We start from the raw sequence: 17,917 nt of genomic DNA, 5'->3' as shown, positions 1-17,917 counted from the left end.
ATGAGTGTTTTTAAATAATATATGTTCATATGCAAGTAACTCATTAATCTTGTGAAACCTCACATCAATATGTTTGGTCCTAACATGATATGCCTGATTGTTTGTTAAATAAATAGAACTTTGTCTGACTACCATAACGCAACCAAACTTCACCTTGCTCAACATCCAATTCTCTCACCAATCATGTAAGTTGTAAGGATTCTTTGGCAGGTTCACCTTCTGCCACGTACTCTGCTTTAATTGTCGACATGGTCTTTATGGATTGAATCAATGACTTTAAACAAATAGGTCCTCCTGCTAAAGTAAAGACATACCCTATTGTAGACCTTTTATGATCCATATCACGAGCATAGTATGATTAACATATCCTACAACTGAAAAATCACCATGTCCACTGATACCATGACTCGATGTACCCTTCAAGTACCTGAAAATCCACTTGATTACTCCCCATTGACACTTTCCCGATTTGGACATCTACTTACAAACTTTCGTTATAACTTGTGCCAAATTTGGTCTAGTGCATACCATAATATAGATTAAACAACCAACATCACTAAGGAACATTTAAGATATACTCAACTCTTACATCTATCTTTTTACATTGATCCAATGAGAGTCGATTTGCCAATGGAGTATTCATAACCTTTGAATTACTCATGTTAAACTTCTCTACCACATTTTCAACATAGCTTTTTTGAGATAGCTACAATCTTCTATCATATCCTGTTAATTTCTATGCCAAGAATATTTTTAAAAACACCTAAATCTTTCATGTCAAACTCCTTTTCCAACATGATTTTCAGTTGATATATGTCATAATGATTAGTAGCAATCAACATATCATCGAACATACAATAACACAAAAATAAAAGAGTCGTCATCAAGGCTCATAACATAAACACAACAGTCATGTCACACCTTTTGTAGCCAATCCGAAGCATGTATGTATCCAAGTGCTTGTACCATTGCCTTGGATATTACTTTAAGCTATAGAAAAACATCTTCAATTTACATATTAGTCTTTCATGTAAAGTGTCATTGAACCTTAATGGTTGTTTCATGTAAATTTGCTCATCTATATTACCGTGAAGAAATGTTGCCTTCTCATCCATCTTTTCTAAATGCATGTCATGAGTATCTATTAAGTCTAACATTGCACTAATAGAAGTATATTTGAAAATCAGAGAGAAATTTGCATCATAGTCAATCCCTTTCTATTATGAGTACCATTTTTCTACAAGACGAGTCTTGAACTTTTCCCATTTTTTTTCTATTATTCCATTTTCTCTTTAACGTCTATTTACAACCGATTACTCTTTTCTTTTAGGAAGTTGAACAAACTCCCATTTCTCATTTTACTTCAAGGATTTAATCTCCCCCACCATTGAACCCATCAATTTATCTTTCTTCTAATTAGCTATAACCTCTCGGAGGAAGCAAAAGTTGGATCCTAGTATGAATAGTGGCTAATATTACGGGTGACTCAAACTTGTGAGAAAAATTGTTGAATTCAACTATGAGTGATTAATTACTACATCAAATAGAAATGGTGGAAATGTTGGATTTACAAAAGAAAGAACCCATATACATGTTGCCTTAAGATTTTAGGTGGATATATGGTGTCAAAGTATTTTGGATCCTGAACATCGAGTCCATTGACTCTCCGTGACTCCCCCAATAACTTATGGAACTAAAACTCAATTATTAATAATGTGTATTTAGTCTAAAATGCTTATAATATTTTGTAAAGGAACTCCATAAGCAATTTATCATCTCTCCACGTTGCAACTTTGAACGAATTCGTACCTTTGAAAATATCACTGGTAAAATGGAGGTTGTTAAATAACAAAATTTCTACAGAGACAACTTAGAGAATATATCATCACTTTTTCCGGTGAAATTTTTTGCATTAGTGGTTGCAGCTCAATTTTTTTTTTTGAAACTGAATTCTTTAGCAAGGGCTGTCAATTTATATTAGATTGGACAAAGTTTCAGATTGTTATGCCTGATCAATTAGGTGATCATATGTTTCAGTTCAACTGATTGAGTTTGAGAGGTCATAATAAGTATGATCAATTTAATTTAATTTGGTTGACGTGTGTTTAGTCGATTCATCCTCTTTTTTTAGGCGCTTAACCGAGAAATTTAAAAGATGTTTGTTTTTAGTTTGAGGATATTTACTTTTTTTTTTATATTTGTCTATTTTGTATTCGGATTTATTTCGACACGTCTTGTTGTTAGTTCTATTTTAATATATTTACATATTTAGTTTTTTTTAATGAAGAGGGAATAATCTAAAAATTAAGGACTCAGAAGAGCTTATCAGAATTCAAACCTTGATTGAAAGTAAATAACAATAATGAACATTATTAAATATTACATTCTTTAAAACATGGAAATGGATATTCCAACTTTAAAGCTTCTATTGCAACAAGAAACTTTCTTATTTAAAACATGAAACCTAAATTAAACAAATAAAAACCACACTTATAATAAACTAAAATGACTTAATTTGAACTGGCTCAAGACCATTATCAATTGAAGCTTTAACAGCATCAATAATCACTTGTGTTTTTCTACTAATAATTCCCCACTTATTCTCAACTTTAGAATTTCCCAACTTAATCTCATTAACCAAATTAGCAAACTCCTTAACCATAAGTGCTTCTTGTGGAATATCACTTTTAACAGCAATTTCCTTTGGTTTAGGACTCCAACCAATAGAAAGATGATCAAAATCAGAATTTGAACTTGTTCTAAACAAAGCCTCATTCTCTTCATTAGGTATAACATAATCATGAACTCGCAATGACCCTTTTGTCCCTATTGCTGTTATATCCATAGTCATGTTTGATAAAAAGGAACAAAAGAAAGTTGCTACTCGGTTATCTTCCCATAACAAAGAAGCCTCACAGGACAAAATTACCCCTGCTTCGTTGTATTTTGGTTTGTGTAATGCTTTTGCTGTTTTGGGTAATTCGTAACTTGATGCCCATAAAATTGCTCTAATGCAATACCAACCTGTGTCACCAAGTGCTCCTAGTGCATCAAGATTTGGTTTCACACGAATGTCGTTTTCTAGAAAATATGGAGTTACGCCGTATGAAAAAGTTGCATGGACCTGTAATGATACAAGACATGATTAACCATACCAAGGAAAGTCTATTTAAATCACTGGAAAATAGAGTATTCAAATCTAAATCAATTTAAATAAAATGAAAATTGTAGACCGATTCACAAAACTGAATATTATTGAAATTGTTTAGAGGTCATTTTATGAAAACTGTCCAATTTGGCTTAAATTTTAGATTAATTTTTCCGAACGGATTCCAACTTGATAGCATGGGTATATTTTAATATTTATTTATGTTTTATTGGTATGATATATTGCGTCGAAACTATTGGCGCAATTCAGAGGGTCAAACGAGAAGTATTTTCTATTTTGGAAACTTTGATTTTTGATTTTTGAATTATACATCTTATATATGTGATATATTCACTCAAAATTTTAAGGTGGTAGGTGAGGAGGTTCTCCCACTTATAAGTTCTCAAATCTCTACATTTTTAATCAATACGAGAATTTTCCACATTACTCATTTATAATTCTTTTTTTTTTAACAAAAACTTATTTTTTTAATAATATTTATTTATTTTATTTATTTAAAAATTTTAAGTGTCTCGATTATTTTGATTTTTTAATATTAATTTTTATTATATTATGTTATATATTAAATTAAATCTATTTTTTTTAGTATTTTGATAAAATTAATATATTAAAAAATCGATGCAAATTACATCAAATGAAATTGAATTATATCAAATCAAATTTTTTATTTAATAGTAATAAAAAACTAAACCCAACCACAAATAATTTTCTCTTTCAACTAGATGAATTTTTATCTCAAAATTACTTTATTTTTAATTGCATCGCAAACATCCGGACAATACCTCTCAATTTCTTTTTTTCAATGACATCGACTTGAGATTTGAGATCAATTAAAACAATTAATATATCAAATTGAGATATATTAAAACAATTAATATATGAGAGAGGATAGAATATTATACCGATTGGAGAGAACCAAACAAATTAGGATCAGACAAAAACTGAAACATTTTTGTATAGTCCTAGGATGATGCATCCACATAGTAGCATCCATATACTGCACCTCATGAGCTTCACAAGCTTCCAAAATCTTATCAAGCTCCCCAACGTTAAGAGCAACTGGTTTCTCAAGCAACAAGTGTTTCTTCTTCTGAGCAGCAAGCACTGCCCAGTGAAGGTGCAAGCTAGTCGGAAGCGGCACGTAGACAGCATCGACGTTCGGATCGTCTAAAACGGCGTCGTATGAGCCGTATACTTTTGCATGAGAAGGGAAATTGTTTGAAGCTGCAAACGTTTTTGCTTTTTCTAATGAACGGCTTCCAATTGCGTAGAGAGTTGCGTTTGGTGAGAGGATTATGGCTCTTGAAACTTTTCTAGCTATTTCTGCACAACCTAGGATTCCAAATCTTATTGGTTTTGTTTCTTGTTTTGCCATTTTCTTTGTTGGAAGAGTGAACTTTGAGTGTGGTTTAATAGTTGTTTTGAGGATGAGAAGATTAAAATATATAGAGATAGCTTGTTTTTAATAGAATATGTGGTGGGCAATAATGTGACTAAAAAATAATTAATGCAGATAAAAATTTAAGAGATATTCCTTTCATTTCTTAATAATTGTTATTTTGACTTTTTACGTTATTTTGACTTTTTATATATACTAAGGAAGATAAAAATGATTAGTAGGGATTACCAACTGACCCCACAAATTAAAACGGGTCTTTTCAGCATATTTTGTCCTCATTCATACGTTTTTTAAGAAATTTTTTAGAAGGTCACTCATCCAAATACTACTCTAAATCAAGCACGCTTAATTATGGAGCTCTTATTTGTTAGGCTGCCGAAAAAAAGATGTTTCTTGTTGGTATAGGTAGTGTCAATCAATCCTAATAAGCATTCCTTCAACCATTCTGTCTCATACCTGCACAGCGTCAGGATCCCTCTCATTTTGATGTGAATTTTATTTTTTCCTAGAAGTTGCCAGGAGCCGCTCATTGTCATACACTGTGCACCAACGACCACTCCTCGCCCTCGTTGGCCTAAGGTGTTACACCATTCAAATTAAAGAAAGCATACACTAGTTACCAAAGGCTAATGGATGCAATATTCTTTGGCCAAATATGGTGTAATCTAGAGTTCTACATCGATAATATAATTTTGAATACCCCTAAATAAGGAAGTCACTATAGAGATTTGGAAGACATATTGGACTCAGTTAGAAGGTATAACATGTGTTTCAACCCTGCCAGCAACTCCTTTAGGATTCAAACGGGCAAGTTCTTGGGATTTATGTTGATCATAACGGGGATCAATATGAACCCTAATCAATTCCAAGTGATCACTAACATGAGGAGCTTCTCCAGCGTCAAGAAAGTTCAACAAATAACAAGGCATTTGGTAGTCCTATCTCATTTTCTTTCTTGTGCAAGTGACAAAGTATATTGTGAGTGAAATATCCTCTCTTAGATGTTTTGAATGATGTCAAAACTATAAAATATATAGTATTTATACATTGGACCCTATCTTTCTATGTCTAGGTTTTATTCTCATCTTAGGATACTTATATAACATGTAAAATCATTTGGACCAATTAAAAATGTCAAAAATATCATTTTTCTTGAAAAACATGTTATGAGTCAACTCATCTGGGTTCAGAGTCGCCTCCCGATGAAGAAAAATGAAAAAAATTGGTTCTGTAAAAAATGGGTCGACGCATAGGGCCTTTGGAGTCGACACACATCACTAAGTAGTCGATTCCCTCAAGCTATGGGTCGACTCCTACTGAAAGCTAAGTATTTTTTAAATAAAGTTTCCGTCCATAATGAGTCGAAACGCATGTGCTATGAGTCGACGCACAATACGAATGGGTCGACTCCCTCGAGTTGTGGGTCGACTCCTTCCGTAGTGTTTTTCAATTAATTTGTTTATGCCTTTTAGGAGTCGACTCCCTCATTGTATGTGTTGACTCCCTCTGTTAAAAAATGTCCGAATTTGTAATTTTGAAATTCTGATTTTTCTATTTCATTCTTTTACCTCACACACATACACACGCCCGCGCGCACACACAAACACACACACACACACACACACACACACACACACACACACACACACACACACACACACATATATATATATATATATATATATATATATATATATATATATATATATATATATATATATATATATATATATATATATATATATATATATATATATATATATATATATATATATACTCATTCATCCATCATTTCAAATTGATTGAAACCAAAAATATACAAAGATTTTCATCAAATTTATCCTCGCTCATTGCATACATACAATAATTACACATGATCATTTTTGTTGTGTGATCAAGAGATAGTTTGATAAGGCCTAACTTAGGATTGTGTAATCAAATTGGTAATTAGAAGTTTATTTCGATTGTAATGAACTAAATATAAAACAATATTTTAATGAAAAGAGTTTCATAGGTAAGAGAACTTTCTGGGGTAGGTGTTCATCCATGGACTTCGTATGTAATTCATTGATCAATTTTGTATAAAACGAAAGTATTCATTATTATCCTCATGTATCACTCACAACAGGATTTATATCTAAATCCTGATGAGATTTATACCAGACTGTTTAATCGATGATTTCTCAATCTATTAAACAATCGAGTAACATGAAGATTTGATACTTTAGAGTGAACCTAATTCTATATCTAGAAATTAGAGTGTAACAGAGGTTATCTTAGATCTAGATTCAAAAAGTATTCTTCAATAACAATTCTAATTAATGCATTTAATTGGTAAGAACAAAGATAATAACGATAATCATGAATAAAATATCAACACCTTACTTTTTCACTGTTTACATCATATAGATTCTTATATTGACCAATTCCTTAATAGTTAAATCCTAAATTTGTCACATGTATACATGAAAAATGCCATTTTGTAGTTATATCTATATTCAGTTTTGCAGCACTTATCGTTTGTTTTGCCTAAACTTTTGTGTATATTTGTGTTTATTATGTAAATATGTACACTTTTGTATTTAATCTAGTTTTAGTGTATTTTTGTACCATTTGATAGTTTTCAATTCATTTTGTAGGTATTAGGCGTATTTGGAACATGAGCAATAAAATTTCGAAGATACAGCTTCTACGTGCGATTTTGAGCAACTCATCAACGAATAAGGCTCAAAATAAAAGAATAAGAAATCATCAATTTCATTGATATTTAGTAATTGTTATAAATAGCATTTAATAAGCTTTACAACGCTTCAAATCATGTGCAAATCGGAGCTACGGTTATGAAGTTATTGCGAAAATAATGCTGAAGTTTTGTTGTTCGCTTATGGTGTAGTTCGCCGGGTGAAAATGTCTGGGAAGAAACACGTTAAAAAGGGTAAAAACACATTTTATTTTAGGTTATATTTTGGGGTATTTGTTCCCATCTCATCAAACTTCATTCTTGGTAGTTTATAGCTTAGAAAACAACCTTTGTGACTTGTAATCGGATGATTCGGGGCCGGGAGCTTGGTTGATCATGATTGACACCGCGAAAGATTTGGTTTCTTCTCCATTTCTTCTCTTTGAAAACTTCTATTTGTTGGGTTTTTTTTTGTAAGTATGCTTTGTTTATATGTATATTGATTACTCATGGTGTTGTATGATTCTTTCTTTACAAATTAATGTTGGTGATTGCTTGCTTTATTTGGGTTTAAGTTGCTATAAACATATAGGGCCCGAATCCGGATTTGGGATGAACATCTATTGGGCTTGGACTCTCTCTCTCTCTCTCTCTCTCTCTATATATATATATATATATATATATATATAAGCTTAATAATCAGGTGGGTATCGACTCTTAATGCCTCCGTGTTGTGCTGAGAAATCGTCGATGCAAGCAAAACGATTGATGTCTCACTTTGCGTTAGACATAACCTTTGTGTGAGTGGTACGTGCTGATATTGACGAGTGATTTAGGTTGAGTACAACTGAGTGATGAGTTTAAGTATTTAACGGGTATGTGCAATTCAATCCTGAGAGTTCTATCCTTTCTGAAGAATGAAATTCTTTTTATGTTCATATGTTTAATTTCCGCATTTACCATTTCAAACCCATTTTAATCCAAACTGATAAACGCGAGAAATTGTCAAACGACAATTCAATAAAACTAATCCCTATGGAGACGATATGATAAAACTAAATAAATACTTACTTTTTGCCGCTGCTTTACTGCATCAACAATACACTAATCAAATCCTTCATATTCTAAAAAGCAACATTTATTTCTAAAGAAAACATGTGAGCTAATGTATTAACAACTTAATAATTCTGCATGTCAGAAAATTGTTCTTTTATTTCAAACTTTTTCAATCAACACATGTATTAAAAAGAACGTTACAATTATATTTTAAGTTGTTTGTATAATAATTTAGAATATAATTCAATCAACAAAATCCGCTCGCTCTTCCTCGCCCCGCTTTTTTAAGTGGGTTAGGCGGTGCGGGTCAACTTAAGGTACCGAGCCAAAAACCTCAGCTAAACACGCTAAAAATGACGGGTCAAACGGGCCTACCCGACAGGTCCGACCCGTTTTGCCACCCTTAATCAAGACACTACCATATGGAAATAAACAAGAATAAATTCAATTTCATTTTTTTTTACAAAGTCACATCTAATTACTATAGAATTTGAGTTAAAAAGAATTAAAGATCGGGAAATGCGACCAATATTAACAAAAAAATCTACACAAAAATTTCTCTCTTTAAGAATATGAGTAATGACAAACACATATTTTCCATGATATTTTTAAAATGAATTCATCTGTTTCTAAGGCTCCATGATACCAAAGCATCCTTTGAAAAAGCATGGACCACAATGAGAGAATCACTCCCAATCCAAAGTATAACCCATTCTTTTTTCCTACCAATTTCAATTGATCTAAAAACTGCTGAGAACTTCGCATGTATGGAGTTGCTCAAAATCTTTCGAAAGGTATTTCCTTTTCTTTTTTCCTTTCCAAATTGGATAAAATAAAAGTCGGTGGCGACTCTTGCTATCCACAACATATTCTAAAAGTCAGTTCTCCCACCGTATTACACATGTACTTTGCTTTAATTGTATATGGTTTGTATGGGTTGAATCAATGATTTTCAAAAAAGAGGTTATCCTGTTAAAGTAAAGACATACTCTTATGTAGACCTTCTTTCATCCATGTCACAAGCATAATATGATCCACATATCCTACAACTGAAAAATTACCATGTCCACTGATACCATGACCTGATGTACCCTTTAAGTACCTGAAATCTGTTAGAACAAGATTTGTTCTGATCAATATTCTTAGTTTTGATGATAACAAGGATATGAATTTTGTGTGAGATAATGTGGTACTCTAATACATTGCAATTTCCCTTTCAGGAAATATATAAAGAGTATGCACAAATCAGCGCTCAGAAGCTTTGTCTCAGAAGGTTCAGCATGCAACATCAGAACATGGTCTGGCAAGACATCTGAAGATGGTCAAGGCAGAATCAGAACATGGGTAAGCATCAGAAAAACTTGAGATCAGAAGCAGAAGCACTGAAGTTCTCATGGTATCACGCTCAGAAGCACTTCAAGGTCAGAAGACAAGAATATGCTATGCACCAAGCTGTTTGACTCTGATGATATTCAAACATTGTATACACAAACGTCAGATCAGAAGAAAGTACAGGTGGCAGGCTACGCTGACTGACAAAAGGAACGTTGGAAGCTATTAAAGGCAACGTTAGTAGACACAGCGTGAACAAGGCTCAAGGTAGTTGACAAAAGCGTGAAACATTAAATGCAATGCTGTACGGAATACGTAAAGCATTAAATGCTCCCAACGGTCATCTTCTCAAACGCCTATATAAATGAAGTTCTGATGAGAAGCAAGGTTAACGATTTTGAATGAAATAATTCTGAAAAACTTGCTGAAACACTGTTCAACTAAAAGCTCAGAAACTTCATCTTCATCAAAGCTCACTGCATTGCTGTTGTAATATATTAGTGAGATTAAGCTTAAACGTTAAGAGAAATATCACTGTTGTGATTATAGCTTTTCAGAAGCATTGTAAAACTCTTATTTGATTACATTAATTTGTAAGTAACTAGAGTGATCAAGTGTTGATCAGGATACTCTAGGAAGTCTTAGCTTGTGTCTAAGCAGTTGTATTTAGAGTGATCACGTGGTGGTCAGGATACTCTAAGAAAGTCTTAGCTTGTGTCTAAGCATTTGTTCCTAGAGTGATCAGGTTGTGATCAGGATACTCTAGAAGACTTAGTCGTGGGCTAAGTGGAAAACCATTGTAATCTGTTGCGATTAGTGGATTAAATCCTCAGGTGAGGTAAATCACTCAGTGGGGGTGGACTGGAGTAGTTTAGTTAACAACGAACCAGGATAAAATAACTGTGCAAATTGTTTTTATCGTTCAAGTTTTTAGACTACACTTATTCAACCCCCCCTTTCTAAGTGTTTTTCTATCCTTCAAAATCCACTTAAATACTTCTTATTGACGCTTTCTCGATTTAGACATCTATTTACAAACTTGCATTACAACTTGTGCCAAATATGGTCTAGTGCATATCATAATATAGCTTAAACAACCAACATCACTAACGAACCTTTGAGATATACTCAACTTCTACATCTATCTTTTTACATTGACCAATTGAGATTCAGTTCACCAATGGAGAATTCACAACCTTTGAATTACTTATGTCAAACTTGTATAACACATTTTTAACATAGCTTTTTTGAGATAGCTATAATTTTATACCATATCCTTGTTAATTTCCATGCCAAGAATATTCTTAGCAACACCTAAATCTTTCATGTCAAACTCCTTTCCAACATTATCATCGAACATACAATAAAATAAAAATAAAATATTCATCATCAAGGCTCCTAACATAAACCCAAGAGTCATATCACACCTTTTGTAGCCAATCTGAAGCATGTATGTATCAAAGTGCTTATACCATTGCCTTGGAGATTACTTTAAGTCATACAAAGACCTCTTCAATTAACTTATCAGTCTTCCGTGTCAAGTGTCACAGAACCTCTATGATTGTTCCATGTAATTTGCTCCTCTATATTAATGTGAAGAAATGTTGTCTTTTAATCCATCTTCTCTAAATACATGTCATGACTATCTATTAATTTAACATTGCACTAATAGAAGTATATTTGACAATTAGAGAGAAATTCTCATCATAGTCAGTCCCTTTTTATCATGAGTACCCCTTTCCTATAAGATGAGTCTTGAACTTTTCCCATTCTTTTTCTGTTATTGCATTTTCTTTTTAACACCTACTTACAAATGATGACTATTTTCTCTTAGGAAGTTGAACAAGATCCCATGTCTCATTTTAATTCAAGGAGTTATTCTCCCCCACCATTGAATCCACCCACTTATCTTTCTTCAAGTTAGAAATAGCCTCTTCGGAGGGAGCAAAAGTTGGATCCTAGTATGGATAATGGTTAATAATGTGGGTAACTGATACTTGTGAGAAAAATTATTGAATTCAAATATGAGTTATTAAGTACTACATCAAATAGAAATGGTGGAAATCTTGGATTTATAAATGAAAGAGCCCATATCCGTGATGCCTTTAGATTTTAGATGGATATGTGGCGTTAAGTTTTTTTAGATCATGAATATTGAGTCCATTGACACTCCCGAACTCCCCTAATAACTTGTGGAACTGAATCTCAATGATTAATAATGTGTATTTAATCTAAAATGCTTATAAGGTTTTGTAAAGGAACTCCGTAAGCAATTTATCACCTTTCCACGTTGCAACTTGGAACCAATTTGTTCTTTTGATAATATCAATGCTAAAATTGAGGTTTGTTAAATAACAAAATTTCTACAAAGACAACTTAGAGAAATATATCATCACTTTGTCCGATGAAATTCTTTGCACTAGTGGCTGCAGGTCAATTTTTTTGTGAATGGGCATTCTTTAGCAAGGTCTGTCAATTTATATTGGACAAAGTTTCAAAGTGTTACGTCTAAATAATTAGGTGATCAGTTTAACTGATTGAGTTTGAGAATTCATAATAAGTGGGATCAATTTAATTTAATTTAATTTGGTTGACGTGTGTTTCATCGACTCATCCTCTTTTTTTAGGCGATTAATGGAGGAATTTAAAAAGTTTTTATTTTTAGTTTGAGGATTTTTACACTAATTTTTTGTTACTCTTTTTTAACATTTGTCCATTTTGTATTCAAATTTATTTTTCAACACGTCTTGTTCTTAATTCTATTTTAATGTATTTATTTATTTATTAAAAAAAGAAGAAGGAATAATCCAAAAATTAATAACTAAAAAGTGCTTATTAGCTGTCAAACCTTAATTCAAAGTAAATAACAATAGTGAACATTACTAGATATTACAATCTTTAAAACATGGAAATGGATATTCAAAGTTTAAAGCTTCTATTGCAACAAGAAACTTTCTTATTTAAAACATGAAAACTAAATAAAGAAAATAAAAACCGCATATATTAAACTAAAATGACTTAATACTGAATTTGAACTGGCTCAAGATCATTATCAATTGAAGCTTTAACAGCATCAATAACCACTTGTGTTTTCCTACTAATAATCCCCCACTTATTCTCAACTTTGGAATTTCCCAACTTAATCTCACCAACCAAATTAGCAAACTCTTTAACCATAAGTGCTTCTTGTGGAATATCACTTTTAACAATAATCTCCTTTGGTTTAGGACTCCAACCAATAGAAAGATGATCAAAATCAGAATTTGAACTTGTTCTAAACAAAGCATCATTCTCTTCATTAGGTATAACATAATCATGAACACGCAATGACCCTTTTGTCCCTATTGCTGTTATATCCATAGTTATGTTTGAGAAAAAGGAACAAAAGAAAGTTGCTATTCGGTTATCTTCCCATAACAAAGAAGCCTCACAGGACAAAATTACCCCTGCTTCGTTGTATTTTGGTTTGTGTAATGCTTTTGCTGTTTTGGGTAATTCGTAATTTGATGCCCATAAAATTGCTCTAATGCAATACCAACCCGTGTCACCAAGTGCACCTAGTGCATCAAGATCTGGTTTCATCCGAATGTCGTTTTCTAGAAAATATGGAGTCACACCGTATGAAAGTGTTACATGGACCTACAATGATAAAAGACATGATTAACCATACCAAGTAAATTCTATTTAAGTCAAATTAGGAAGATACGCGTGCTCTTTGAACGAGTAAATTTATTTGATATTGTATAAAATATATTTAGACACATGTAAATTTAAAATGAGTAGTTTAATTATAAATGAACAATAATCATATAAACTTAATTATATTAAATAATCATTTTAAAAAAAAAGAACATGGGAGATGTAGAGAGGTTCAATATTGAACCGGTCCAATAGAAAACTGCAAAACTGAACCATATCGAAACTGCAAAAATTCTCATTTGATTCGGATGTGTTTGAGTCATTTTCTAACAGAACCGCATGGTTCAGTTCGATTTGTATTTTGCAAACTAAACCAAACTAAACCAAACTGCTTTATCAGATCATTAGAAGGAAGAACCGCCATAAAAAAATTATGTTGCAAAATCTTACTAACCAATATACTTTTCTTTAATTTTTAGAGAAATCAACAATACAAGTATTATGTGTATAATTTTATCATATTTTTTGTATGTAATTTATTTTAATTTACATATCATCAAAAAATAAACTATTATTTTTTTATAAATATTATTTTGACAAAATATATTTTATCATATTTTTGTATGGTATTATTTAAGACACAATTTTATGTATCAAATTATAAATTTATTTTGACAATTATAAACTTTTTATGGTAATGTATGAACGATTATACACAAAATTATATTTTCCTATATATCTATATGTATGGTTCAATAATTTTTTGTTAAAAACCGAACCGCATTAGTTTGGTTTGGTTTGGTTAAAGCCAACCGAACCAAACTGAACCGCACCGCAAACACCCTTAGTGAGATGTAGATTTTTTTCTTAACAGTTAAAAATAAAATTGTCTCTCAAATAAAGATAATTATAGATTAAAATAAAACAGATATTATATTGATAATGACCCGTGATAAAAAAAATATTTGATAGGATATAAAATGTATTTAGATACAAATGTAAAATTTAAAATAATTTACTTAATTGTAAAATGAATAATAATCATACAATTAAGTAAAAAGAAACCACGAGATGGTGAAAGAAAAATTAATATTTAAAAAATAAGGATTTTGTTTTTTTTTAATTAAGAAAATAATTGATTAAAGTAAAATAGATAATGTGTTAATAATGACTCGTAAAATAAATAAATTTTTAAATTTATTAAAATTATAAATATATATAATATTATTATTTTTAGTGATACTAAATAAATGGAGAAAAAAATTTAATAAGAATTTTGTTTTTTAAATTAAGAAAATAATTGAATAAAATAAAATAGATATTGTGTTAATAATGACCCTGAGATAAATAAATTTTTAATTTTATTAAAATTAAAAATATATATTATTATTATTAGCGATACTAAATAAATAAAGAGAAAAAAATTAAAATGAAAGTAAGAAAATGTGAAGAAAAAAATTGGGAGATATTTAAAATTTTAATCAAGAGAATGAGTGTGTAATATTTGATTGTAATTTAATTTATGAAAGTTGAAAAATAAATGCCACATATCATGTTGTAATACATGTTGTAATAGGATATGAAAATGAAAAAAAAAATTGTTGATTATTTAAATGCCCTTTTTTAGTGAAAAAATTTGCGGTAAAAGGGCAATTTAAGAAGTTTATGTAATAGATTTTTAATAGATAGATAGCAGACTCAAACCCGCATCCCTGAAGATTAGAGTGTTCAAATCTAAATCGATTTAAATAAAAATTGTAGACCGATTCAAAAAATCAAATATTATTAAAATTGTTTAAATGTAATTTTGTGAAAACTGTTCAGATTAAACTACAGAAGGAGTACTGTTTATTAATTTTGTTTAATTTATTTATTTATAAAATTTTAAGTGTCTCGACCATAATCGATTATTTTGATTTTGTAATATTAATTTTTATTATATTATATGTTATATTAAATTAAATCTACTTTTTTAGTATTATTAAAAAATTAATATATTAAAAAATCGATACAAGTTAAATCAAATTGAATTCGATTAGATCGAATCAGATTTTGAAAATTGAATGGAACTCCATATAACTTTATCTTTGAATTGAATTAATTTTTGCCTCAAAACTGTTTTAATTGGATCGCAAACATACCTAATGTGACAATACCTCCTAACTGAGCAATTCTTGCATGGACACGAACCTAGGGTGTGTTTGTTTGATGGATTAAATTTACAATCTTGCGAATGTTATTCCTAAGAATGTTAATCCTTGGAAAATAGTTCCCATCAATTTGTTTGGCAAGTTATTTAGGTTCCTAGGCATAATTCAAAATTTTATTTTATTTATAATTTTAAATTATTAAAAATTAATATTAAAATATTAAAATAATATATAAATGAGTAGTTATAGGTGGTTATTTTTTATTCTCATGGGAATGTTAGATTTCCACCCATTAACATGAGAATAAATCTTTAAAATTTTATGAGTAAATTTTATTCCAAGGAATAAAAAGTACCTAAGAATAATTTATTAAAATTTCAAACAAACATGGGAATATGAGATTCCCAACCTCACATTCCAGGAACCCTATTTAAATCCATGAAACAAACACTAAATCCACATTTTTAGGAACAGCCAATAAGAAAGAGTGATTTTTAAATTTATTTTAATTTTAATTTTATTTTTAATTGGATTCATGGGGTGGTTGAAATTACAAAATAGAGAGAAAAATCAATATTTATTTTTAATTAATTAAAATTCTATGATTGATTGTGTGTAAAACAATTTCTTAAATATTTGCCCAACTAAAGATTTTCCTAACTCCTAATCTCAATGACATGGACTCAATTAAAACAATTAATATATAAAATTAATATATGAGAAATGATAGAATATTATACCGATTGGAGAGAACCAAACAAAATAGGATCAGACAAAAACTGAAACATTTTTGCAGTCCTAGGATGATGCATCCACATAGTAGCATCCATATACTGCACCCCATTAGCTTCACAAGCTTCCAAAATCTTATCAAGCTCCCCAACGTTAAGAGCAACTGGTTTCTCAAGCAACAAGTGTTTCTTCTTTTGAGCAGCAAGCACTGCCCAGTGAAGGTGCAAGCTAGTCGGAAGCGGCACGTAGACAGCATCGACGTTCGGATCGTCTAAAACGGCGTCGTATGAGCCGTATACTTTTGCATGAGAAGGGAAATTGTTTGAAACTGCAAACGTTTTTGCTTTCTCTAAAGAACGGCTTCCAATTGCATAGAGAGTTGCGTTTGGTGAGAGGATTATGGCTCTTGAAACTTTTCTAGCTATTTCTGCACAACCTAGGATTCCAAATCTTATTGGTTTTGTTTCTTGTTTTGCCATTTTCTTTGTTGAAAGAGTGAACTTTGAGGGAGGCTTAATAGTTGTTTTGAGGATGAGAAGATTAAAATATTTAGAGAGATAGCTTGTTTTTAATAGAATATATGGTTGGCAAAAATGTGACTAAAAAAATAATTAATACAGGTAAAAGTTTAAGAGAGATTTTATATACAGGATAAAGGAAAAAACTCAGTATTATATTTAAAAACTAACAATGTAATATAAAAAATGAGGGTTATTCTAACTTGAGCTATAAGAGTACATGTTAAAAACAAATCCAAAAATGACAAATTCATATAAAAATAATTATAATTATTTAATAAAATCAATACACAAATGTTTCAATAATTTTTTTATATTTAGTTCTTTAACATGTCTTTTTAAGACACATTTTAACATTATTCTTAGAATATATTGAAGTTTTGTTAAATATATATTTACCATTCAATTATTTAATACATTAATCCTTTATATTTAATTATATTTAAATAATTTTAAATTTTAAATTAATTTTATTGAACTAAGATGATTTTATTAGACCCATAAGTGGACAGTGAAGGCGAATTAATGTTGAGTCGTGCCTTGTAAGTCGGTCGCCCAATGAGCTGGGGCGTTCTCTAAGACGCACCCTGTGGGCCTGGTCACCTAATCCGAACTAAGATTCAAGTTTGCTCCTTTATGGCATGTTGTATGTGATATGTCAAAGGAATAACAATTTGGGAGGGCAATCAAAGAGAAAAAGTTGTTTTCCCGATTTGAAAAAGAAACATTCTTCCCCATTCCCAGGTTTTCACTAGAGAACTAGGAGAAACTGTTTCTTGTCTCCTAGTCCGACCTATAGGAATTGATATAAATATCCTTATCTTAAGATGCAAAAAAGGGATTCTAAAAAAATCCTACCATACTCATACAAAGTCTTTCATCATTCACACATGAGATGTCTCTCCAACATTCATTGTATATTTTGCAATTACAATTGACGCTCACCATAAAGCCCGATAAAATTGATATGAGCCCCACTCATTTTTAATTCACAAGTCGCCTCAATCATTTTTCTTTAACATGGCGACAAGAGGAGACGCCGCGATATTTACTAACTTGGCCACATCCATTTACACCATAGTAGGGGGTTTGCCAGAAGTGGAGAGTTCATATCCTCCCACAAAAGATATGCTCGACAAGTCCTAGTGGTAAAAGGTTCGCCCTCCAGCTCCAAACTAAACTTAAGAAGAGAGTAAAAACAAAAGATCATTTTATAGTGTAAAGATGTCGCTGACATATATC

General features: G+C 30.9%; 1 protein-coding gene and 1 pseudogene across 1 annotated transcript; both read right to left on the bottom strand.

Annotated features, from left to right (window-relative positions):
• Positions 1-2,317: 2,317 nt before the first annotated feature.
• LOC131647511 (uncharacterized oxidoreductase At4g09670-like) lies at positions 2,318-4,617 on the bottom strand (annotated as a pseudogene).
• A 7,935-nt stretch (positions 4,618-12,552) lies between these two features.
• On the bottom strand, positions 12,553-16,768 carry LOC131653070 (uncharacterized oxidoreductase At4g09670-like). The gene is made up of 2 exons (XM_058923110.1): positions 16,166-16,768; positions 12,553-13,275 (listed from the first exon to the last, which is right to left on the bottom strand). The coding sequence occupies exons 1-2, from the start codon at positions 16,634-16,636 to the stop codon at positions 12,655-12,657; spliced, it is 1,092 nt and encodes a 363-aa protein (XP_058779093.1). The 5' UTR covers positions 16,637-16,768; the 3' UTR covers positions 12,553-12,654.
• Positions 16,769-17,917: the final 1,149 nt, after the last annotated feature.

Source organism: Vicia villosa, linkage group LG2 (genome assembly GCF_029867415.1).
Source record: "Vicia villosa cultivar HV-30 ecotype Madison, WI linkage group LG2, Vvil1.0, whole genome shotgun sequence".
Taxonomy (NCBI): domain Eukaryota; kingdom Viridiplantae; phylum Streptophyta; class Magnoliopsida; order Fabales; family Fabaceae; genus Vicia; species Vicia villosa.
This window is presented reverse-complemented; position numbering and strand designations above follow the sequence as displayed.

Coding starts and splice junctions, on each gene's coding strand:
- LOC131653070 (XM_058923110.1), bottom strand. CDS start 16,636: ATGGCAAAACAAGAAACAAAACCAATAAGATTTGGAATCCTAGGTTGT. Junction 13,276..16,165: donor TGTTTGGTTCTCTCCAATCG/GTATAATATTCT, acceptor TTATCATTGTAG/GTCCATGTAACACTTTCATA.